This window comes from Cyprinodon tularosa, unplaced genomic scaffold, assembly GCF_016077235.1.
Source record: "Cyprinodon tularosa strain WSP-4 unplaced genomic scaffold, ASM1607723v1 ctg9, whole genome shotgun sequence".
Taxonomy (NCBI): Eukaryota; Metazoa; Chordata; class Actinopteri; order Cyprinodontiformes; family Cyprinodontidae; genus Cyprinodon; species Cyprinodon tularosa.
The window spans coordinates 127696-153260 of record NW_024039673.1 but is presented as its reverse complement, the minus strand read 5'-3'; the positions used below and the strand labels follow the sequence as shown (position 1 = coordinate 153260).

The following is a 25565-nucleotide window of genomic DNA, read 5'->3' as shown; positions in this document are numbered from 1 at the left end:
GGAATATTCTAAATTTATTACAGATTATTTCTAACTGCCACAAACTTAAATTGTTGGCATACAGTATAATCATGGCTTTAGCATTGTTTAGTTCCATAAATCTAAGCTGGCAGTGACCTACCTTGATCTGTGCTCAAGATATTTTACCTTCTGATGACCTTATAAATATTTCTGACAAAATTATTGTTTTGCTATACATAACCTATCGAATGTTTTCTGGGTTCCAAATTTCAAAGTTGGAAACCTGTGCCTGAATGTTTCCAGGCAGTAAGTAGGAGAGAGTACATTGTGTACACGGTAACCTTTCTGTTTATGCCATCATGTCATGTTGTTCTGACAAGGGTGACATCTGTCACGGTGTTACAGCGTCACTGTGTGTCAGTCACTCTACTTGGGTAATTTCCTCTGTCGGACATAAGAACGTTTATATACAAACTATTGGAGTTTAAGCTGTTTTTCCTTGTGTCATCGTCCATATGCAGTCTGATTTTTTATATATATATTCTTTCTTTAAATATTTTTCATGCTCTCTTTCCTCTCATTGGTCTTTGTGTAGAACCTGTGGTCCATGGTCCATGGCAGCCATTGCCCGATACCCCTGCATAGCTCTCTGTTCTATGGCTGTTGATCATTGCAGGATTATCTTTGTAAGCTCTACCCACTATTATTGAAAAGTCCTTTTCTGTTTATTGTTGTCAGTGCAGGACTTATCTGTTTTTAACTTCTCTCCTCTTTCTATAATTTATATGCCTTGATGATAGGGTGGCCAGATGTCCGGCTTTAGGGCGGACAGTCCGGATTTTCATTGCACTGTCCGGCGTCCGGCGCTGCACCCAGCCGGACGTGTATTTGTCCTCCTTTACCCCCAGATTCCACATACTCCGTCAGCGCTCCGCCCCGCTCACGTACGGAGTACTTGTCTGTCATGTAAATCAATGAGAGCTGTTCCACATCTTCCGCTCGTCACCGCCCACGTACGTCTTCTCCATCCTTCACCGTCAAAATACGGAGCTGAGCTATTTTTTGCTCCCCTCCGGTCCGTCCAGATCAAGACCCGCTATTGCAATCGCACCAAACAGAAAAAAGAATGTAGAGAAGACCCGGTTTGTCAAATTAAATTATAGTAAAAACAGATCGGTATCTAGAAATTAGAGCATAGTTTGAATATATTCCCAAAAACTAAGAGCAATTAATTAAATAATTGGATGCAGACTATTGGTGCTTCAACAGACCAGGAAGAAGTTGTGAGATTCTAGAGTGAATCTCACAACTTTAAAAGAAAATTCTTATTGCAGGAATGGATGAAGAGATGATGGGTTTGGAAGCAGAGAATAAACAGAGTTCATACAAACTATGTATGATCCTAGTTATCCCTGTTACAGAAATCCACAACACAAAGAAACTGGGCAGAAACTGAACATCTGCTGTATGATGATGGGGATTTTTTTAATATGTCAGATTAAATTAAGCATTCACAGGTTTTATACAGGAGTGAGGAACTCTAATTTAATGCTCTTTTAATGCTATTAGAAATAATTTTAATGCCATCAACAAGTATCATGTACACAAGTTATTAGTTTACATGAAATAAGGAGCTGTAAGCACAGTTCTATGACTCAAGTTTATATATATATATATATATATATATATATATATATATATATATATATATATATATATATATATATATATATATATATATATATATATAGATATAGATATGGATAGATAGAGAACATGGTGAAATCATCTTTACTCTCGACAGGCTGCAGCCATGTCATGAATTCCTCTTTTCCAGCCACTTTTTGCAGTTTGCATCGTCCTATTCTCTAGCTCTTTCTCGAGCTTCTTTTCCAAACAACTGCTTTATGATCAATTGCAGCAGTTCTGCGCAAATTAATCGTGTTAAAAAATGGTCACTTTTTAAACACCACAATGTATTAAATAAATACAAATGCTGGGAACCAATTCTTTTTTACATTTCTTTAATATTTTGTTCTATTCAGCTACACAAGCATCCTCTTTAAACTACTAAGAATTGTGCTATAAATGTGACTTTACCCGATTCTTATGTACACCTTAGTAATTTATTGATATGCCGCACAATGTCCTCCTTTTTGGTGCTATAGAAATGGCCACCCTACTTGATGAAAAAGTTGAAATCTTTCACAGGTGTGCAGAGATCTTTCGTTTGTTCTGTGAGACATTCTAGAAGTTTTTGGCAGACTATTGTAGTTAAACTTGCTTTTCATGACATTTCCCATATGCAGTATGATTTTTTTTTTCTTCTTGTTGCACAAAATTGTTTGGAAATGTTTAGGGATTGGTGGTTTTTGTCCTGACATAGTTGAAACACAACTGCAGAAGTCTGATTTAATGGGGCTTTCAAAAGCAATGTCACCTGTTTGACACATTTTCTTTTCCAGCTGGTGAAGATTTTCAGTCATCCAGGTCACAGTCATTCCAAAATGGTTAAAAAACAATCCACTGGACTTTGTTTCTAAGTTTGAAGACATTTCACTTCCCATCGAGGAATTGAAAAGTTTTGGAAAAAGCTTCCTGGATGGGAAGCGAAACGTCTTCAAACTTGGAAACAAAGTCCAGGGGATTGTTTTTTTTTTTTTTTTTACTTTTTTGGAATTTCTATTTCAGCTGAAACTTTGTATTCCTTTAATTTGATTTTACATTAAGCTATATGAAATTGAGAACATATTGATGTTCACAAAAATTTCTGTATCACAAAGATTTTTTTTCTTCTAATTATAAAGAAAACAGAAGTTGCCAACGAAACACTCACTACACTAGAATTTTTTTATTTTTACCTGTAAATGTTTGCCTTATTTTCGAACTTCACTTCATTTAAGTTCAGTTCTGCCTCCTGTAGCGATAATGGCACATGTAATAAGTGTAATATTTTTCTTGCCCTTAGAGACAAGGGTGTCAGAGTTCAAAAAAGAAAGATCCAGTAATTTTAGGTGGACAAAACAGATAGATTTCTTAGAACATTTTACTGACAACAGAACCAGGTGGACGGCATCAGTGTCTAACAGAGATGGGAAGTAACAAAGTACAAATACTTCGTTACTGTACTCAAGTAGATTTTTCTGATATTTTTACTTTACTTTACTACTTATTTTTATGGTGACTTTTTACTTCTACTCCTTACATTTTTACACAAATATCTGTACTTTCTACTCCTTACATTTTTAAAAATTGGCTCGTTACTTTAGTTTTGAATCATTTCAATGGAGTTACCGTTATTTTTCACGTCATCAATACCAAATTCAATCTAATTGGATGGGAATCTACGTTGCATTTGACGCACCACTACAAGATGAATCGACAGATTCGGCGGTATTCATTCACGGCAAATCATTGCAGCTTGGTGGAGGTGGCGTTAGCATAGTAGTATGGACGACGAGATGATTGAAAATGAACACAACGGAGATCTAGTCCTATTGGCAGACATCCATTTAAAATGTAGGCAACGGCATGAAAAATGTGGTTTCTACTTTTACTTTTATACTTTAAGTAAATTTACAAGCCTGTACTTTGTTACTTTTACTTGAGTGAAGAAGTTTAATCAGTTCTTCCACTTTTACCAGAGTATTTTTTAACACAAGTATCTGTACTTTTACTCAAGTACGGAAAGTGAGTACTTTTGCCATCTCTGGCGTCTAAGGCACAAACCTCAGCGGGTAAAGACTGCACGTTAGTGACCACGTCTTTCTGGAGGTGGATGATCACAAACGATTGAGTCACTAACCTGGTCTTTTAGTTCAGTCTGAGTCCAGCAGTTGCTGCACATTGAGTCCCAGAGGTCAAAGGACAGGCAGGATGAGAACCAAGCAGATGGATGTAGGCAGGATAATCCAAAAGGCGAAGCCAAAGCCTATGTCAGAGACGTCGTCGGTTGTCAGAGCCAGGAGGTCAGAGATCCGTTTAGGCACCAAAGGAAAATCCGAGAAAAAGTCAGGTAACAGTTCCAGGTTCCATACATAATGGGGCTAACAGGCTAGATGAGGGCAGGCAGACCCAGTGGTCGGGAAAACGTTCCGGTCGGTACACATGCGGGCAGATATCAGGCAGTAGTCAAAAGACAGGTCAGGCAAACAGGTCATACGGGAACAGGCAGTCTCAGTGGTCGAGAGGGAGAACTGATCAGGATCAGGCAATCAGAAGACTAGAGTAAGCCTCACCTTACGGCTCTAAATAATCTTGCACTGATGACGGGTCTGAAGGCTGGTTAAACAGAGGCTAATGTAGTCGGATCAGATAAGTGGGCAATGAGAACTTGGCGGAGCTAAGCTGGTGTGTAAAATGAGTGATCAGACCAGGCATCAGTGCCAAGATCATGACAAAGGGTGTCTCTAAGGTGTCTAAGTCTCGCTTCAGGCTGTTTAACATCCAGGGGTTAGACCATGCCCACCAGTTAACACATAGGACCCACTGAGACCAGCAACACGTTCATATAATGGTTCTTCAGCAGTTCAAAAGGCAGGTACCAAAAATTATTTAGTAATGGTACACAGAAAGCGTAGTTATAGAGCTTTGCCCACTGTTAACCGCCAACCAATTTTCCTTGCCTATTGAAATACTAACTGAGAAGCCTACTCTGGTAATTGGCAGCTCCATAGTCATAAACGTGGCATTAGAGGCACCAAGGACCATAGTCAAATTTTTGCCGGGGGCCAGAATAAGCAACAGTAAATCCTACCTGAATCTACGCTCTACGGATACGTTTAAGTTACAGTAGGTTTTATATTAACACTGGCAGTAATTACACCTGGTTACTAAGATCGGAGGTCACTGAAATTAGTGTTGCTTCGGTTTTTAAGTTTGCCAAAACAGTGTCGGACTCCGTAATTTTCTCTGGTCCCCCTTCCTGATTTGACCAGAGATTACATGTTTAGCCGCATTTCTTCATTCAACTGCTGGTTGTGTTGGTGGTTTCCTGAAAAGAACGTGGGTTAGGTGCTGGGAGAGTAAAGAGGCAGGTGGAGGTGTAGTGTTTACAGCCTGATCTGGCAGAGGAGAATTTCAGTCCTTTCTCCTTGGCTCTATTTTGGCCCTATTGTGGCTCTACCTTTCTTATACCTCATCAAAGGTAGTTACTTTATCCTAAACTACTTTCTGTGTTTGTGCTGCTATATGGTTATGCTGCTGGATCACACAGGGACCACTTTTGCTCATTCTCCTTCATTCTATGTCTATTCTCCCAATCTGCAGTATTCATCAAGTTTCACTCCTTACTTTATGCTCTCTCTACTTTTCCTCATCACAGTAGCTTTATCTGGTTTGTTCCTGTCCGGCTGTGACTCTATCCTGGATTGAAATATCAGCTGTGCTGCTGTCATTCAGATATCCCTTTATATGTTGGAGCTTTGTCTGTTTCCAGTGTAGTTCTGTTTCTTTTACTGTGATATACCATGTCTATCCTCTTTCATCCTCTGACAAGAGAATTGGCTTGAAGTTTGTCTGCCTGGCTGTGTCTTTCCCGGATGGAGAAACCTGTGGAGCTAGTGAACAGTTACATTTTTGTACATCTGCTTCCTCAGTCAGACTCTGCAGATTGCTGCTCACACTGAGCCTGGTTATGCTGAAGGTTTCTTTCTATTGAAGGGAATTTTTTCCTCTCCCCTGCTGCTACATGCATGCTCGGTGTGAGGGATTGTTAAAGATTGTTACTGCAAGCTCATCCAGGAGGAGTATGTCTTGCAAGTCAATGACTGGATGTAATCAACTGGTTTTCCAAAGCAGTTTGACAATTTTGGCTTGGTTAAGTGCCTTGAGATGACATGTTTTAAAAAATTATTGTATATTATATATATATATATATATATATATATATATATATATATATATATATATATATATATATATATATATATATATATATATATATATATATATATATATATATATATATATGAAATGATTTGAGTTAGAAATGTTTCTATGTATCAATAGAAAGAGAAATATACTTACAATTCACCATTTTGCTAAAAGGGGAAAAAAGAAACAACTAAATATTTATTCTTAGTATTAGGGATGTTGGTTACTATGCAGGAGTAAACTTCACAGTTTCCCCAGCATGTGGAGGTAGGTAGCATTAGGTCATTTAATATGGATGTTCTGATAAACAATATGCAGAAGAGCTTCCTTTATTCTGCTGTGAGTTATAACATATCAGCAACATGCCCAGCAATAGTTATGTCTTCACATACACTCCATCCTCTCTCATCAACACCCTGTTTTTGGCTTATAGAAAGACACACACTATGATACCCCCCCAGAAACCACATTTATCACCCAACAGAGATTTCATTGAGTTCTTTGTGAGATTTATTAAACCTTAGAAAAATCAGCAGTATCCAAAGGCATACTTCAACATCTACTTTCTGTATTCTCACACAGATATTCTTCAGTCTGAATATAATCTTTGAATCCCTCTTCTCCCCTCAGGTTGTGTGTGGCCATCCCCTTTTGTCCCTGTGAACCCTGAAATACATCTTTACCTTCCTGAGGCCAGATCGTTAACCATGGTGCTTGAGAAACTTCTGCATTTCGGAAAGAAATTGATAAGGGTGAAGGCTTTGAACTCTAATTCCGAGGACTCTCGTCTGTCTCGATGTCTCAACACCTTCGACCTGGTAGCCCTGGGTGTGGGGAGTACGTTGGGTGCTGGCGTTTACGTGCTTGCTGGTGCTGTTGCACGTGACAACTCAGGTAATTTAATCAGTCTTGTTGATGTGTAACTTTTGAACAAAATAGTTCCTAACCCTTGTCTATATTCTGTCCTTTTAGGTCCAGCTATCGTCCTGTCTTTCTTGATAGCTGCCTCAGCCTCTGTGTTGGCAGGACTCTGCTATGCTGAGTTTGGTGCCCGTGTTCCCAAGACAGGCTCAGCTTATCTTTACTCGTATGTTACAGTAGGAGAACTCTGGGCCTTTATCACTGGATGGAACCTCATACTCTCTTACATTATAGGTATCTCCCCTTATTTAAACAGTAAACAGATTTTTTAAATGTGAGAATGAGAACTGAACTTTCTGTGCTCTAGGTACATCGAGTGTGGCACGGGCATGGAGCGCCACCTTTGATGAGTTAGTAGGCAGACACATTGAACAGTTCTGTAGAGAGTACATGCCAATGAATGCACCAGGTGTGTTGGCAGAATACCCTGACATGTTTGCTGTTCTCATCATAGTTACTCTTACAGGTAGGAAAGCTCTCTGTTTCTGTATTTTCTTTTGTCTTAACACTCACTGAACAACTTATTATGTAGATCTTGATTGTATGTCCACATTCCTGTACAAAATTTCCACGGCATAGGATTAACATGGATTTTTTTTTATGCACAGTACCCTAAAAGTCGAAGATTTGTGAACTGTGACACACTTGACTTATATGAACGATTGATTAACAGGCTTAACTAATAGAGAAGGGCATGAAATTATTTGAAACAGGTGTACTTCAACAGAGACAAATCTAAGACATGCAAGGCAGGAGTGCTCGAGAAACAAGGTTTGGAACCAAAGCTCTATGGGATTCAGATCTAGTGACTTTGGATGAGTACAGTGAACTAATAGAAATATTTAAAAAAATCTGTTCGATTTGAGACTTACCAGATCAGCTAAAATGTTTACGTTGTCCAAGTTTGAAAGGCCTAGCTAAATTGTAGCCCTAGCTCACTATTTGTAACTGGGAGTCATGGCATCTGGTCAGCCTTCTCTGCTTCTATAGACCATAAGTTTAATGGTTTAAGGTGTTTTGTGTTTATTTTCAGTATCCTGTAAAGCTTGGTTGTAACATGATTATTAGTAAAACTAATGATCTATTTAACAATCTATCATTTCTAGCCTGTCTGCCTATTACCCTCTACCTTCTAAAATAAACAAGGCATTTATATGCAAGTTAACCTTAGACTTTGACTTAGACAGATTTTATTTTGTCATTTTGTATACACAAGTGTAAACAAAACGAAATTTCCTTAAGAAATTAAGAAATTAAATTAATCTGAAATTAAGAAATTAAGAAATTAAATTAATCTAAATTAATCTTAAGTTAATCTGAAGGATAAATATACTTAAAAATGAATCAGCAATTAATTAAATACTCAGATCGATGCTTTGGTACCAACAACATGCCACATTACACTCAGCTTCAAATGTAAATAGCCAAATTTACAACGTCTAGATTGTTAAATACATTGAGTCTTTATGCCATGTGACTGTATGAATGGTGATGTGTGTTAACAAGCAATTTAACAGTCATACCTAATAAAGTGAAATAATAACGGGATTGTTAAGGCTGATTTTAGAAGGCCAGTAAAGAATATTAACCTTATGATGAATTTAGATTTCAAATGTGTATCTCCCTTTCATTGCTGTTTTGTTTCATTTGTAAGGTCTTCTGGCATTTGGAGTGAAAGAGTCGGCCATGGTGAACAAGGTGTTTACATGTATCAATGTTTTAGTTTTGTTATTCATGGTGGTCTCTGGCCTGGTAAAAGGCTCTTTGAAGAACTGGCAGGTGGATCCGGATGAGATCCTCAATCAGACGAATTACTCAAGTCAAAAGTAAGGACTACTAACCAAAGGATGTCCCAATGCATATAGCTTTCATACTTAATAAAAATACATTTTATGTCTATTATTTCACCTTTGCAGTCTGACTGCCATTCTGCCATCCAAGGAGAGATTAGGAGAGGGCGGCTTCATGCCATTTGGCTTCACTGGGGTGCTTTCAGGAGCTGCTACTTGTTTCTATGCCTTTGTAGGCTTTGACTGCATTGCCACCACAGGTCAGTCGTGTTTGTTATTGTTATTTATTGAAATGTTCCCGCTTTGAGTCTGCATTTTTTCCCCCAACCCTTTAATAGCAACTTACATAGATCAGGAATTACATCGGGGCCAGCTATCTTATTGTGTTTTAGGACTTGTTTGGCGACCTTAGCAGCCTGGGCCATATCAGCAGGAGTTTAAACATCAGGAACAATGCTGTCGAATCTAGCAGCAGTAGGTTAGCAGAACCTTAAAGTTGCAGTTAGGAGCCCCCATGGATTGGAATTGTTTCTCTAGATAATGGATTGGATTCTGCTGTTCACATCAGCACTGATGAATTATTCTTTGTTGGTGGACTTTGGCACCTTTACTAATCTCTGGCTCTTCCAACCCATACACAAAAGAAACAGATGCACTTTGTATTCTAAGTCTCAGAACAAGCAAGCCCCCCTCCTTCCTTGAATATTTATAATACAAATTTAGATTGGTGATTAATAAAACACATTTCTGTGGTGTGATATACTGAGAGCAAACAAAGAGAAAAGAGAAAACGTGACTTATGAATACATACATGCATTCAAGGTCTTAGAGTCACAACTTCAAAATTTGTACATTTGCTTTACATATATTTTCACAAATTAATGACCTACTCTTAAATGAGAATATATTCTTTAATGTAATTTGCGAACATTTCACTATTTGTAACAGAACTACTCCCTTTTCTCTCAACTCCTCTTGACTGTCTTTCAGTTATATGCTCAATTTAGTGCTTTGGCCATGAAACTGAATCTGGAGTTGGAACGCTTTCAGTTGCTAGCATTACGTAAGTGTAGCCAGACAAAGAGAAAAGCTGCCCTTTTAATGCATTTAGCCAACTTCTGTTCATGGCAGGATGCCAGAGGGTTGTGTCATAAGAAGCGGAGAGTAGAAGCTTTAACAAGATGTATTCCAGACCTCCTCTGTGTCTAATCTGTATCTCTGCATTGATTTTTGTCTTTGTACACTAATTTAGCAGGTTTCTGTAACTGATCCAAGGCATGTCAGTTGGGTTAAATGCAATGTTTACTCCTCTCCTCAAACTTACATGCTTTCTGACCCAGGGGTTTTTCTGAACCTTCCTTTTCCTGAGTTGTAATTACCTCATATGGAGTAAACCTTTAGAGCATTGCTCAATTCTGTCTTGCAGAAGCACATCTGTTGCATACATTTTAAAGAAGCTCCTCACCTTTGTATTAAAACAAAAACCTACATTGCTGATATTTTCATCTGGCAATGCTTTTTTTTAGGCCCATAGTGAATATAGGCTGTGTGTTTATATTCTTACAAACATATACTCTGTGTCTGAAATACATCTGTTTCAGTTTTCCACATGAACTGGATTCCTGCCAGCATAGAAAGAACTAGCCAACAGTCCCACAACAACTGTTGGAGAATTCAGCTACCTAGAATTGCATGGGAATTTTACAATTTTTCATAATTTAACTTCAATTGTTTTAGGTTAACTTGCAGCCATTTAACCTAATCATTTTTTTAAATCAAAGTTTTACTGAGAATTTTTAAATTACAATTCAAACAATGATATTTTGATGTACAAAATTATTTTGTTTTAACCTCCCTCCCTCCCCCTCTCCCTCCCTCATGCCCCCACACCCTCCACCACTACCACAATGTTCTGCCTCTCAGTCTACTGTGCTCAGAACACACTTTAAATTCTCAGAAAGTTGGGCCCAAACTGGAAAAATCTGTCGAGATACCCCAATGATATGGGAACCTTCATCTGTTTTTTAAATTCTGCATCCACCAATTGCATTCTTATTATTTATTATGAGCTAATAATGGGTGTAATTACCTGGTTGTGTTTTATGATAAACTAAACTGTATTTGATCTTTTTACACACTACAGGTGAAGAGGTGAAAAACCCCCAAAGAGCAATACCTATTGGGATTGTTTCCTCGCTGCTGATTTGTTTCGTAGCTTACTTTGGTGTGTCCGCTGCCCTCACTCTCATGATGCCATACTATCTCCTGGACAGCAACAGCCCTCTTCCTGTAGCTTTTAATTATGTGGGCTGGGGAGGAGCCAAATATGCTGTAGCTGTAGGCTCTCTTTGTGCCCTGTCTACCAGGTAAGAACTTTACACAGAAGCTGCTTTTTTAAAACATGTTTGTGTGCCCAATTTTCTGTTGAAAACTTTTTTAACATATGCACTGTTTTATTTTTATTTTTAAAGTAAATTACATATCTAGAACTTTAGCTTGCCAGCAAAGAGTAACACATACCCCTTTTTACAAAATAGTTGAAACATTTACAACTTTTATAAGACAAGCACACAGATGTGCATGTGCAGGCACATATAAACATACCAGTGTGTGTCTGAATCCTTACTGTACTGTATGTGTGTCTGCGTGTATATTTAGCTCCAGAAGGAATTTGAGCCCTTATCTAAAAATACAAGCTCCACTGACATATGATTTGTAGTGTATGTGTCTGATTATGTAACAAAACATCTTAAGAATAAGTTTTACTTTTTTTTTGTTTCAGTTATTAATTTAAGTTTTAGTGTATATATTTCTGTGCAGTGTTTTGAGTGCATAAGATATGATTTATAAGGATGTAACAACACAAATGTGTAGCATGATTTAGTTTAATATTTGGCTTTTGCATTATGTGCATGTTTGTTTTGAAATTTCTTGCATGCTTCTGTAGTGACTTTTCAGTTTTCAGAATACCATATTACAGTGCTATTCAAAAAGGTCACCAGCAATGGAAATTTGATTTTATCTTAGACTTCTTTGAATAAGGTATTTTGGAGTGCCTTTGAACAATGGTTCTAAAGTTGTTCTTGGAGGTTTTTGTTAATTACATATTTATTTCTAACAAAAACTGTTAGAGCAAACCTAACTGATTAAAAATAAATCATAAAACAACAGCTAACATGCCAAATTAAATCTGTCTTTTCTTTCCAAATCCTTCTTCTGGGTAACACTTAGGATGAGGCATTCAATGATTAGAAACCAATTGGGAGTTTTGAGTTTCTCACTGTAAAGAATGGTCAAGCTGAACATATTTTTTGCTAGCCACTAGTCAGTGCCTCATGGCATCTGTAATTTTAATGCTTTATCTATTCCAACTTGGTTTAAGTCACTGAAACAAGAATCAATTCCTTTTAACACAGTTTGGTACTTAAATTGGATTGACATTCAACATCATCATATCAAACACACCTCCAAAAAAATTGGAAGAACCCTATCACAAGATGATTTCACACGAAATAACATAAAAGCCTGACACTTTGCAGACAAAATACAAAAAAGTGAAGAAGTTTTGAAAGTGCTGTAACTCTCAAATGTTGTGCTTTTTATCTTCTAAATTCACCTTGTTCTGTGTTTCTACAATGTGTGAGCTGCTGTCTCTGTTCATGTATGTCTAATGAACTTCTCTTGGGTGTAAGTGAAGTGTATGCATCCTGCTCTCCCCCTATGGCAGCCTGCTGGGTGCCATGTTCCCTTTGCCCCGTGTTTTGTGGGCGATGGCTGATGATGGGCTGCTTTTCAAGTTCATGGCTGAGATCAGCCCTATTACCAAAACCCCGCTAACCACAACCTTTGCCTCTGGCATGGGGGCAGGTGAGACACTAACATGCATGTCTTTAATTTGAATCCCTTTTCACAGTATCTTCTTACTATGTGTAAAAAACTGGGTTCATTATTCCAGACAGTCTGCTTTTAATACCTGGTAGAAAGCGGCTCCCTGTCATGAAACGAGGACAGATGGACCCAGTATTCAGGAGAGACAGTCAGTAGGAAAGTTCAAAACGTTTATTAAACAAACAAAACAAAAGCGGAGCTGTTGCTCGCGGACACTGCAGGCGGGGGGGCGGGGCACCGCCCAATCTCAGGCTACGTTCACACTGCAGCCTGAAGTGACCCAATTCCGATTTTTTTGCCCATATGTGACCTGTATCTGATCTTTTTATGACAGTCTGAACGACACAGATCAGATTTTTTCAAATGCGACCCAGGCCACTTGGATATGTGGTCCTGAATCCGATACGTATCTGATCTTTTCAAATGCGACCTGTGTCTGTACGGCCAGGTCGCATTCATCCGACCTACACGTCATTGATACTTGACAAATGTTACTAAACGTTACTAATCTGCGTCCTACTAAGCGGAGGCGGAAAAAACTAACAACCATGGCGGAAGATAACACAGAGAGCAGTCAATGGAGAGAAAGTGAGGTTGCTGACTTAATTCATATTTGGAAAGATAGCTCGATTCAGACCAAACTCGAAGGGTCTTGCCGGAACCGGGGGAGGGTCTTTCTTTTTGATCTTCTTAAAAAGATTTCGTTCGTAATGTGCCTGCTCCTGTTGGAGAAGAACTTAAAGAACGCAATATACACTGCGGTATTACAAGTCATGTTTACTTCCGCAAACACTGAGGACGCTTGCTACATGTGACCTCATCGCGTCCTCGAGTGCGCATGCGGGACACTTCGGTTGAACGCTTTCAGTTCACACAGTAGATCACATACAAGTCGCATATACTTGGAAGTGTGAACGGACACGCAAAAAAATCCGATTTCACAAAAAAATCGGAATTGAGCATTAAGGCCTGCAGTGTGAACGTAGCCTCAGACACTCTGGTTTAACAGTCCAGACCACGAGTGTCCCCAGTGCTGCAGTCCCAGAGGTTATGCTGGAAGCTGATCCTGTGTGAGGGGTCCAGAACAGACAGGAACAGACAGAAACGGGCAAGATCCAGATCAGGCAGGAACAGGTGGCAGGATCCAGACTTCCAGGCATCCACAGGCTTCCAGGAGGGTTCAGAGTCTGACTGGGACCAGAAGCATGACCAGGTGGTCACGCACAGCAGCAGACAGGATCAGGTGCAGATGAGCAGTCACAGTGGAAAAGGGTAGCCGAGACAGGACGTAGGAACCGGAACTTGAAGCAGGACTTTAAACTGGTCTCCTCCTGGAGCCAGGCTTACTTTGATAAAAACTGAACCTCCCCCCATAATGAGCCAAAAACCCAGAGGACTCCATGGGGGAGGAACAGTGGACAATCAGGAGACAAGACAAACACTAAAACCCTCTCTCCACTGGCAGCTAGGATCCAGGACATGAACCAAATAAAACTGAACAGAAAGACTGACAGAAGGACAAGCAATGATCTGGCACTGAATGCTCAGGCTGAACTGAATATAAACTAGAGGACATAGGTGAGAGGAATAAATTATAATTGAGGCAGGGAGGGAAAACGACAGGTGAAAGGAATGACTAATAAAGGGAGAGCAAACAGGCCAGATCATGACACTCCCTGAGCAACAGAGAGTTGTATTAAAGAACAACTCTCCCCTCACTAGCCTCTCTTCCATCAACAAATAATACCCTCTGAACCTGAGAAGTACCTTTTTAGGTACTTTACTCAAAAACAACAGTGATAAACAATGCATTAATGACAGAGAATATAGCAATGTGGCATATCAAATTACACTCCAAAACCTAGGCTACAAGACAGTACAAACCTTTTTTTAAAGTACAACTAAAGTTATATCCAAATGAAATAAAGATGTAAAACATGAATGCTATGCATGGCACAAAAACAACCTATGAGCAACATTTCTGTCTCCCCAGCCACTACCATGCATCAAACATCCACAAAATACATATAAAATGAAAGCATTTGCTCTGTAGAATCGAGCCACGTGCTTAAGTTCCCCCTGCATAGCAGAGATAATAGCCAATCAGCAACAGATGACGCCACTCCGCCAGAAGCTAGTTTTCAAAAATATCTCGTAACTTTGCCGTTTCCTCTCAATTTTCACAAATACACATATGTGATTCATACATGCACAGGACAAACTCCACACACACACAGCACGATTCATGCAAGCATACAAGATCCACACACACACAGCAACATCCACAGATGCACAGCACGGTTCACACAAGCACAAAGAAATCCACACACACACAGTACAAGATCCACAAACACACAGCACAATTGTAAGCATACAAGATTCACACATGCACAGCACATTATTCACCAAAGTATTTTTGGTCCATAAAAAAATTATAAATTAAATTACAAATTACCAGTGGTCTTTAAACTTCATTGCATTTTTGTGTGGATTTTTGAGACTCCCCTGATGTGCCTTGACACACCAATGCAATTTTTTAAACATGGGATGGTTTGCCACTAATCACAGAGCTCCCTTTTTTAAGCCAATTACAAGAAAATACGCCGCCGTTCCGGTGTTCTGTCAGCTCAGCATACCGCGTCAGGCCAGGATACCTTTAGTAATACGCATTACAAAGAGTTTCCTCTTTCTCCGCTCTCCTTACATCCAATCACGCTGTTTTATTTCGCAATTTAGTCAGGTTTTTGTCATAGTTTTGTTCACAAAACAACAAAATATAGCATTCACTAGGTTCATACTAGTTAAAGCTGTGGACTCTAAAGACCCCAGAGGCCATTAGAGTGATAAAGTTTCCAGAGAGCCATACTATTTAAAGCTGCGGACTCTAGAGATCCCAGAGGCCATTAGAGCGGTAACGTTTCCAGAGAGCCATACTATTTAAAGCTGCGGACTCTAGAGATCCCAGAGGCCATTAGAGCGGTAACGTTTCCAGAGAGTTTGGACAGATTCTGGGTCAAGTCAAGTCAAGTACAGACAGCACCACTTATTAAACTCCACAGGAGAGACCCACTGGCTTTGGTTTTTCTGGGGGCATTTGCATTAATGGGGAAGCTAAACACCGTTGGTGAATTAAAATCAGATGCAGTACAGCCATTTAAACTTGAGTAGACAGTTTTAATTGAAATAAGGTTTTGACAAATTTCCAGAAAATTGTCCAAATAATGTCCAAGACATATACATAGCACTATAAGACATTCATGAATACGGTTTATGTGAAAGAATTGTTTATTTCAGGTGAGTTGTCCTTCAAGCATTTTATGTAGGCAGAGTTTTTTTTCTTACCCTAGATCAATAGATACACTAGATAGAGGAATGAACTATGTAAAGTTATGTAAACAGCACTGAATCACTCAGTTGTGTTTACATGTGCAGTCAATGAGAACTTGCCATCTCTGGTTTTGAGAATGGACAGAAATCTGTCATCAGGTAGATTACCTACCTGAACTGCCAGGTCCATTTAAAAACTGGACAACTGAGAGTGCATTTTGATGTTTTGTAAGTTTGAAGGAGGTTTGAATGTATAGCATGTGAAGCCTTGCATCGGTGCATGCCAATAGTTAGACGACTTTAAACCAACAGCATCATGCTCCCTTGCTCTATACTTATTCCAGACTGCCTGGCAGTTTTGTATTTTCCTGCCTGAAATCTCCAGCTCACACCTTACTGACAATTTCATTTTCTGACGGTTTTTTCTGCTCCTTTTTTTATGTCCCTATAATTACAAAAAAAATCAATGTTATGTTTTACTCCTCACTCTACCCCAGTCTGTTGGGTTCCATGTTCCCCCTACCCCGTATCATCTTTGCCATGGCTCGAGATGGCCTTCTCTTCTCCTTTTTGGCCCAAATCAGTGAGAGGAAGGCCCCTGTAAACTCCACTGTTGCGGCTGGGGTCATGTCTGGTAAGAGGAATAGGGAACGCAAAACAAAAAGAGGGGAGATTTCTTTGAGAAATAAGAAAAAAAAATCTTATTATGTGGAAGGAAAGAGGACGACGTTCAAACTGTAATTTCAAAAGTAAAAAAATAGATAAAAAATAGAAATTAAAAAGTGAGGTCTTTATGATTAACCTTCTCACCTTCTCAATAGCAGTCAGTAGTGGCAGCTATGAGTGCTAAAGAATATGACAAGTTTTTAACAAAATTTCGTGACAGAGTTTAACATTATGGAATCCCACCTTTTAATTTGGAAGCTCCAGCAGATGCTCTGAAACCAACACTTGGACCCAGTATCGTTCAGTTAATTAGATACAGAAATTCTATTTATAGCTATGTATGCTGTTTGTGTGTATGCCTGAAAGAAGAAAAAAAGTCTTGAAACCTATTTGAATTTACCATTCATGTTTTTAGTCACCCGAAAAGCACAAGCAAGGTGCTTGACTTATAGTGAATCATTGATTTATTTTTTAATATAGTCAATTGAAAAAAATAATAATATAATAAATTAATGACAGTTAAGATTGTATTTGTATAGGTTTGATGATGCAATAATTAAACGGGACAGTGTATTTGGACTTCTAGTAGTGCAGAAAAGTTTATTTCAGTTTCTAGAAGGGCTATGTAAGCATCTTTATATTTTGCTCAGGTCTTCATTTCTATCCATTCAGCTTTCTTTTTAAAGTACTGCAGATCTGCTACACATAGTCATGGACAGCCAGCTTACCAATCTAAAAAAAATTCAAATTTTTTTCCTCGCTGCACTTTTTGTTTTATTCCAACCTTAATGATGCAGAAACTGGCACCACAATACAAGCGGAAAAGTCCACCTTTCCGGTTACCATGTGCTCCAGTTTCTGTGCCACTAGACAATCATATCACTGCTATCAAACTGCAACAGCACAACCTTGAAAGGGACAAGGTACAGAGTGCCTCATTTTTATTTAGAGACAGCACCAAAACCAGTTGCTCTTAGATATAGCTTAGATCAGGAGTAGGATGAGGAATACAATAAGGAGGAATTCAGTCTGAATCATTGCAGTTTGACTTTATACAGATCCCAACTAAATAATTTTAATGTGATTGGTTGATTAATTGATTAATTGACTTTATTGATCTCCCGGTGGAGAAATTTGCTCGTTACATCAGCTCAAATAGTCAAAGGAGAATAATCTCCCAAATGATAGGAAAGATATAGAATCGAGATATTTCCCCATTAAGAAGCAGGTCATGCTATTCCTGTGTGGGACTGAATCACAGCTCAAATTGGATTGAATTAGGATTTTTATTTACATCATGAAAGCTAATTTAACAGTTAATGCTTGGCATCATACATAAAAGATATCTGCTGTTTTCTTTTTCTTTTTTTAAGTTGAAACATGTCTTTAATATACTTATTGCAATAATTTGGTTAATCAGAATTAGCTTTATTCGCCAAGGTTCTGTGCACAACAAACAAACTTTGGTTTCTTGTCATTAAGCTCTTTTGCGCATTATGATAGAAAAACATGGATGTTTATATGACTTGATGCCCATGAAGATAAAGTCATGACTGTACTTCACTAATTTTGTACTTCTTAAGGTAGAACTCTTTTTATAACGACTCTTTCCTTTTCTTTCCTTCTTACACATTTCTAGCAATTATGGCATTTCTGTTTGACCTGAAGGACCTGGTGGACTTGATGTCAATCGGAACGCTGCTTGCTTATACGTTAGTGGCCGCCTGTGTGCTTGTGCTAAGGTCAGTTTGGGCTTTTTTTATTAAACTATATAACTGTGAAGTCTTTGTATATGTATTAAAGTGTGTTTTTACTTTATGATATAAGAGAAATGCTTATAGATTGCAAAATATTTGTTCTTGAACATAAAACAAAGTAATTAATGACAATTAATGGCCGACTGGGGTTCAAAGAGAAAGAGGCAGACATACAGAAAGAATAAAAGATACAAAAGGTAACTGTCAACCAGCTCCACAGGCGGCCCCGTCTAGGAAGCCAGCTCCCATGTCGAGCCAGCTCCCATGTCAGAGAATGAATAGAGCACATTAGCTAGTCACAATCAGAGAAATAGGACTACACTGAAAAACAGGCCGATCTTGAACATCTATAAACAAAGGTGTTGATGGCAGCAGCACAGCTAATATTTCTCTCCAGGATGGAGTCACGGCCCAACAGGAACAGACCAGATGAAGCTACTATGAGAAAAAGCAGAGAAACCATAGGGTTAGAGATTGAATTAACAGATTCTGCAGAGTGGGAGAATAGAGATAGAATGAAGCAGAATGATGAAAAAGGTCCTTACTGTTTCCCCTGGACCCTACAAACCAGATGCAAATCAAATTGTATGTCTAAAACGAAAGTGACATCGGCGCAAACATTTTAGAGTTTGCCATCATCAATACTCAGATCATATTTTTATGCCCATCTTGCTTTCCATGATTGGGCTCAAGTGGATGTTGCAAAGTTGAGAGTTGAGAAAGTTGTTTAGAGCTTCCTGATCTATGTCTGACAGTCAACTTTTATGATCGATAATTTCTTCTTTCAACTTTATATTTGCCATTTTCATATTTTTTAAAGTTTTTAATTTTATTATTAGCCCTTTTAGAGCCTCATATATGTAAATTGAATTATAAATAATATTCATTATTGTTTTTTGAAGCGTACCATCATATTTGTAAAAAAAAAGAATAATTATTTGCACAAGCAATTTATTGCTCTCTTTTTCTTTATCCTTGAGCATCAGGAACATAATTTAGAATTTAATAACTTTAGTCTGTTTTAAGTTAGTTTATTTATGTATTAGCTTATTAGTTGGTTTAACTTCATGCTCTTTGTTTGGGCCCTTTTTAAAAATAAAATGCTGTGTATTTATTTTAATCGATTTATTTTGTTTTCAAAAGTTAGGAAAACTACTGAAAAATTTGTTTAAGCTCAGATTTTCAATGACATTGCTCCTATCAGAAGTTACCACTGCTTTATATTGGACATACATTATACTATTAATATCTCCAAATTACAGAAGAGGTTAAGTAGTGTTGAAATTATCTAAAAGCTGATGGACAAATGTGTGTTTTTTTTTGGTACAGATACCAACCCGAGGTCCACAGCCCAGTGTACCAGATGGCCAACAGCCATGATGAGGCAGACCTAAGTGATGGCATCAGTGTGCCCAGTATGGGCATTTTTCCTGGTGTGGAGGAGAGATTCAGCTTCCAGACTCTGCTTTTCCCAAACAACCCTGAGCCATCCACACTGTCAGGCTTCACTGTCAACATCTGTACCTCCGTCATGGGTATTTTTTTTTATGCAAGATAAAGATTTTATAATAATATGCTGAATTTGGTCTTAAATGCTCATTTGTCTTTTTATGAAAATGAGTACAAAGGTCAGCCAGTTGTTGTAGGATATCTCAGATAGTGATCAAGTAGGCTGTGTCATTTATAGTAACACATCTCAATAACAAGATACGTCCTTTACAAATTACACTAGACTGAAAAATAAAATTTATACAATTTAAATTATTTTCTTGATTTATTAGATAAAGCTAATGTATTATTTTTCTGTAGAGTAAAAAAAGATCTGAAATTAAAATAAATACATCTGATTTGATGCAATCATGGTTTATTAGAAATATCTAATATACCCTAAATGATTTCATTCCTCCTATGTAATGATCTCTTCTTTGCTTCTGCAGGAATGTTGATCCTGGTCTTTAGTATACTGGCTGTGCAGGGAGGCCTTGCCTCATGGAACATGGTAGTCCTCAGTGTCATCTTCATGGTGTGTCTTCTTCTGGTTTTCATCATATGGAGGCAGCCTGAGAGTAAAACCAAACTCTCCTTTAAGGTTTGGCTTTAAGATCTGTTTTCAACTCTATGACATGCTAATTCAATATCAAACTGCATAATTACTGGCTATGATGGTCATTGCATATTGCAATATCCCAAAGAGGTTTAAAAAAAAAAAAAAAAAAAAAAAAACTTGAAACAACTAGTTTATACTAAATCCTCTGCACCTATATGAACATACAAAAATTCCCATAAAATGGATTTAACAGAAGCCCTCCTGTAATTTATACTGTTTTAAATATTACACTGTAACATGTAAATAGCAAAAAAAAAAAAAAATACAACATGCTTTTAAGGTGAGGCAGCTGCTTGTTGATTTTCAAAAGTTGCTTCAAGAAACGAACCAACTCCATCTATTCTTTGTAGAAGACTGTTTCCCAGCCATTTCTCTACTCTATAATTAACCCTATCAACATCTCCCTCACCTCTAGTTGAGCCCCGAAACTCTAAAACTGGATGATCATCTCTCAATACAGGAGCAGGTCCAACACACCTGGATCAAGTAATTAAATAAATAGGAGAACTTAATATCCACAAAACCCTTGATAACTAGGCCCTTACACGTCTTCAGTCTCTGCTCGTCTGATGCCAAGCTACCGTCTCAGCCACTGGACCTGGTTCCCCAAACACATCTATGATTTACAGACCTGTCCAAACTCAAATCTAAGTCCAAAAACCACTTTATAGAAATATTTTTAATCTAATACCCACAGTTATGAATTTCAGTCATTTGATTTTAATATTTTGTTTTATGACTGTATTATGAATTGATTCTGAAATTAATAATTTAGTTTGTCTCCTTTAAAGTGTCTCTGAGCTTTTTGAAAAGTGCTATACAAAAAAAATATATTATTGTTGATATGACAACATATTTTCATCATATTCTTTGCATCATATCATCATGTGGGAGGAGTGGTAAATAGGTAAAAAAAAAAAAAAAAAAATAATAAAATAAATAAAAATCTCCAAAATTCTCTGTTAGTAAACTATAGCACGGAAGGACATCTTGAAGTCACCAAGCCTCTAAAATCTAGTTATTGGACAACTTTTACATGATTGTTGGTGTTTGGTGACACCGTTTTTTTTTTTTTTTTTTTTTTTTTTAGGTTCCCCTGCTGCCCTTCATTCCTGTCATAAGCATGTTTGTCAACGTCTACCTGATGATGCAGCTCGACAGAGGAACATGGATCAGATTTTCCATCTGGATGGCTATAGGTAGTCATATTGATCATTACTATATCTATGTCTATTCCTGATAGAGCTAAATTGAAATGTTATTTTTTTGACATAATAGAATATGAGATAATAGATGAGATAATAGAATATCTACTAAGAGGTGATCCCGAAATTTTAACTGGGGTGACTTAATCTAGCTTGATTTACATAAACAAATGGCTGCTTCTTCAGTCTTGTTCAGGATTTTTTTCTAGATTTTTCATCTGATGTCTTGTCTTTCTCCCTCTTTTCAGGTTTTGTCATCTACTTCTGTTATGGTATTCACCACAGCAATGAGGCTGCCTCAGCCCGCTTATCTTTAGTAACAGAAATGAACGGTTTCAATCTCGATCGTGAATTAGAAGCCATGTCGACAGAAAAGGAAGCCTTTCTCAATGATGACATTGACCTCAGGGAAGAAAACGGCGAGGATTTGTAAGATGCACAAGAACACACCGCTCCGTGTCCACCTGCCTCGACACGTCTATCAGGAGGGTTTTCTGTCAGTCTACTCCTTCACTACTCCTTTCTAAGGAAAGATTAAAAAAATAAGAAAATGTCTACTGTGACATCCCCAACTGGGTCTTGATTGGAAGGCAAATAACTGGAGATGAATCTGCAGAAATCAGACTGAAAATGTTGCATGGCCTCAAGGTTCAGCTGCTGGATATCACCTCACTCTGCAAAGAGAATGGCTTTCATTTGAGACACTATTGCTTTATGGAAGTTAATAGAAGAGATAGGATCATGTTGGAGTGTTTAATGGCTGCATTAATAAGTTTAGGACTGTGGAATAGATAATGTTATCTGAAAAGATATATTTTTCTTTCCTTTTTGTTTATTAATACATGGGATCGAGTCCAATTTACTGCATATATAACCAACCAACCAAGTAAATGTGTTACTGCCATGCTTTGTTTGAAACATCAGTGAATTTCAGTGGTGCAACCTATAAGGGTAACAATGGTCTAAGGCAGCCAGCAGCGGTTTTTACTTGATTAGGTATATTTACAGAAACCTAAACTATTAAAGTTGATTTTGATATGCTATTAGAGTAGAATCGACATCTTTATGATAGATATTGTCCCCATTTTGCACAGAAGTATGCATTTCAAGAGGATTTGGTGGCCCCTTATTTTTTTTCCATATTTTACTTTTAAGGGATTATCAGAGTGATCGACATCAAAAGCCTTTTCTCAATGTTCATGCCACAATGTTTATAGTAATCCCAACAACTCACCCTACATTTTTCTATTTTTAACACAAAAAGTGTTTTGTGGGTGGGTTTTTGATTCCCTGCATGACTTATGATGTACAAAACTTGTGTTTGAATGTGAAAAGCGTGTACAATGCAACGACTGATTTTAGCCATTCTGAATCTATAATCTTGTACGTTGGTAAAAAGTTTCAGCTTATTTCTTGACAAGTTTCAATTATGTTACCCTTGGAACTTTGGCACCTTTAACCTATAATCTAATAGTATTGTGCATGCTTTTTTTCTTACTGTAAATGTATGATGCACTCCTTATTCCTTAGGGGTTTGTTTCTCGACTGCTGCTCAGCTTACTGCTTGCTAAATGTGGTTTAATGTGTATAGGAAAAATAAAAAAAGGGAAAGTTCTCCTACCAAAGAGACAATATTTTCTAGCAGTAAAACTCTTTCAATAAAAAATTCAAAGCACCTTCACTCTGAAAATTATCTTAAGTCACCCTTAGCTCAAAAGAAAGGAACACCTATAACAAGTCATTGCATTGGGATGGTACCATACTTTAACATTTTTCCCAGTGCATTTTATTCATTCCTTAGGGAGCAGTGGGCAGCTTGCAGTGCCGGGAAGTATTGTGGGGTAACTGTGGGTTGTTCAGGGACCCCAGGGTTAGAGTCTAAGGGTTGAAACGGTAATTTTGCTGCCTCTTTGGGATGCAAAAGGTATGCTCTCTGACCACTAGGTCACTACTCCCCTTCTCACAGACTTCCACATTCCTTGCATCTTTAATTGGAATCATAACTCTTGTTTTATTTATACTTGGAGCTATTTATGTACAGTAATTCAGGATTATTTAACTTGTATGTAGTATTCTAGTCCAAAAACATACAGGACCTATTTTGAATGCAAATTGATATTGTTCTCAATAGCAATAGTGATAAATTCGGGACTTTTAATTGGGATGAATTAAGTTCCTAAATTCATTTGCAGATTGTCAGGTGAAATCATGAAAGGTACGAGGGGATTTTCACAGTGCTGGCTGCTGTGTCTTAGTACTTAGTGTTAACTAATTAGGTTCTCTCTTCAAAACATTTAGACATTTTGAAATCTTTGCTTTAACAGTGTGCCTATTTAAAGTAGCAAATTTTCCTTAATGTATATGCCATTCTCTTGTTTGTATATTAATATGTTATTAGCCTTTTTTTTTTTTAGCTTTTTTGATTAGCATTTTTTTCTTCTTCAAGTCAAGTAATTTAATGCAATATGCAGGAAATAAAATGGTATATCATGGAGAATTTGGCATATATATTTATTCTTTTTAGTATATTTCAAGGATTTTGTGAATTTATTGTATTTTGCAGAATCATTTAAAGCAAAACAGTAATCAAATAGTGAATTGGTAGATGTGTATAATCAAAAGGTGTACATAAGATGTATATATTCTAACAGTAAATGATTAATAAAAAGGTGTAATTTTTCTGAAAAAACAAACCAAAAAAAACAGGCTTGCAAGTTTTTGGGTTCTCTAGCTTCTAAACTGATCTCTCTCTGCAATAACAGAATCAATACAAAAAAATTTTGTTCTGTCGATAGAACTGCTTAAAAAATGCCTAAAGCAGGTCCTAGCATGGTCGGCCTTGCTCTGTGAATGTGTAGATGTTACCTGTGACATCATGCCATTGCTTCAAATGTATCTTTAACACAACAACATTTTAAAATGCATTAGTCATACAAGAAAGGTAGGCAATCATGTGAAAGTCAGTAGCTCTTTATGTCATTCCTAATTTACTAAAAGGTTTCCTGGTAAAACCACAAAAAGAAAAACCCAGGTCCCAAATGCCAAAGCATGGTCTCTATCAGGGGTCACCAACCTTTTTAAGGCTTAGAGCTACTTTATGGTTACTGAGTCATATGATCGGCTATCTATACTAACCTACAAATGGATCAGTCAGCGTTCACCTAAACACATTTTTTATTTATTTTAATTTCTGCAATTATTTAAGATATTGTCATTTTAAAAATCTTTATTAAGACTTAAATGCTCTATATGATTAATATGATGAAATGCTTTATAATTGATTAAAAAGGAAGAGCAACTGAATAAAAGAAAATTTCAAACTTAGCGCACTGGTGAGTTGTTCTGTTTCAAAAAACTCTGAGGGCACACCATGTGGTCCTTGAGGGCCTCCTGGTTACTCCTGGTCTATATTCTGTACAGGTCAGCTCTGTGGGATTCTTCTGGACTTCTCAACCTTAGGGCCCAGCTTAGAGAGTTCTACCTTTTAGAAAATGTGTGGTTTTGGTTCCAGAGATCCCAGCCACCATGGGGGGACTGTTCTTACTCACCTCCGACAGCAGGTGAAGAGCAAGATGATCCCACTGCTGTTTGTGTATTGACAAAACATAAGTCACATTTACACCAAGAGAGTTCTGGGAGCCTCCTCTTTGCTTTTAACATGGTCCAGCCATCGCTGCTCAGAGGAAAGCTGTAGAAAGCAGGCTACATGGACTTCCAATATGTCTGTGAATGTCTGATTTGAACCTGCTTTGTGGTCAGCTGATCAACAGATCGCAATATGTAGGGCTCTGTGACTGTCTAATGGGAGAGTTCTCAGTATGAGGGCTCCAGGGGACACAGTAGAGGTGAGATGATGCAGCTTTTGGTGCAAACTGAACCACCTGTGAATCAATAACAGCAAGACAAAGGAAGTGGTGATCGTTTTTAGCAGAAAGGCAGTGAAAACTGCACCAATCAACATCTAGGGTTAAGACATCAAGGTCATGCAGGAATCATAACACCTTGGTGTTCACCTTAAACACAAACTGAATTGGACGCACAACACAGATGTCCTCTACAAGAAGGGTCT

At 37.8% G+C, this 25565-nt stretch overlaps 1 protein-coding gene across 3 annotated transcripts in view; it reads left to right on the top strand.

The window, feature by feature from the left end:
* The window catches only part of slc7a1a (solute carrier family 7 member 1a), a 29376-nt gene extending 6201 nt beyond the window's left edge, over positions 1-23175 (top strand). Inside the window, exons 2-13 of one of the 3 annotated variants that reach the window (XM_038273995.1) lie at positions 6466-6729; positions 6808-6990; positions 7064-7222; positions 8411-8582; positions 8673-8806; positions 10690-10912; positions 12274-12413; positions 18067-18169; positions 19514-19719; positions 20122-20273; positions 21382-21490; positions 21745-23175. In XM_038273995.1, coding sequence (XP_038129923.1) covers positions 6543-6729; positions 6808-6990; positions 7064-7222; positions 8411-8582; positions 8673-8806; positions 10690-10912; positions 12274-12413; positions 18067-18169; positions 19514-19719; positions 20122-20273; positions 21382-21490; positions 21745-21929 — 1953 coding nt within the window. In that variant the 5' untranslated portion in view covers positions 6466-6542 and the 3' untranslated portion in view covers positions 21930-23175. Of the gene's footprint in view, positions 1-6465; positions 6730-6807; positions 6991-7063; positions 7223-8410; positions 8583-8672; positions 8807-10689; positions 10913-12273; positions 12414-16258; positions 16396-18066; positions 18170-19513; positions 19720-20121; positions 20274-21381; positions 21491-21744 lie in introns of all 3 variants that reach the window. The other 2 variants (XM_038273997.1, XM_038273996.1) reach the window with 2 other exon arrangements.
* Positions 23176-25565: the final 2390 nt, after the last annotated feature.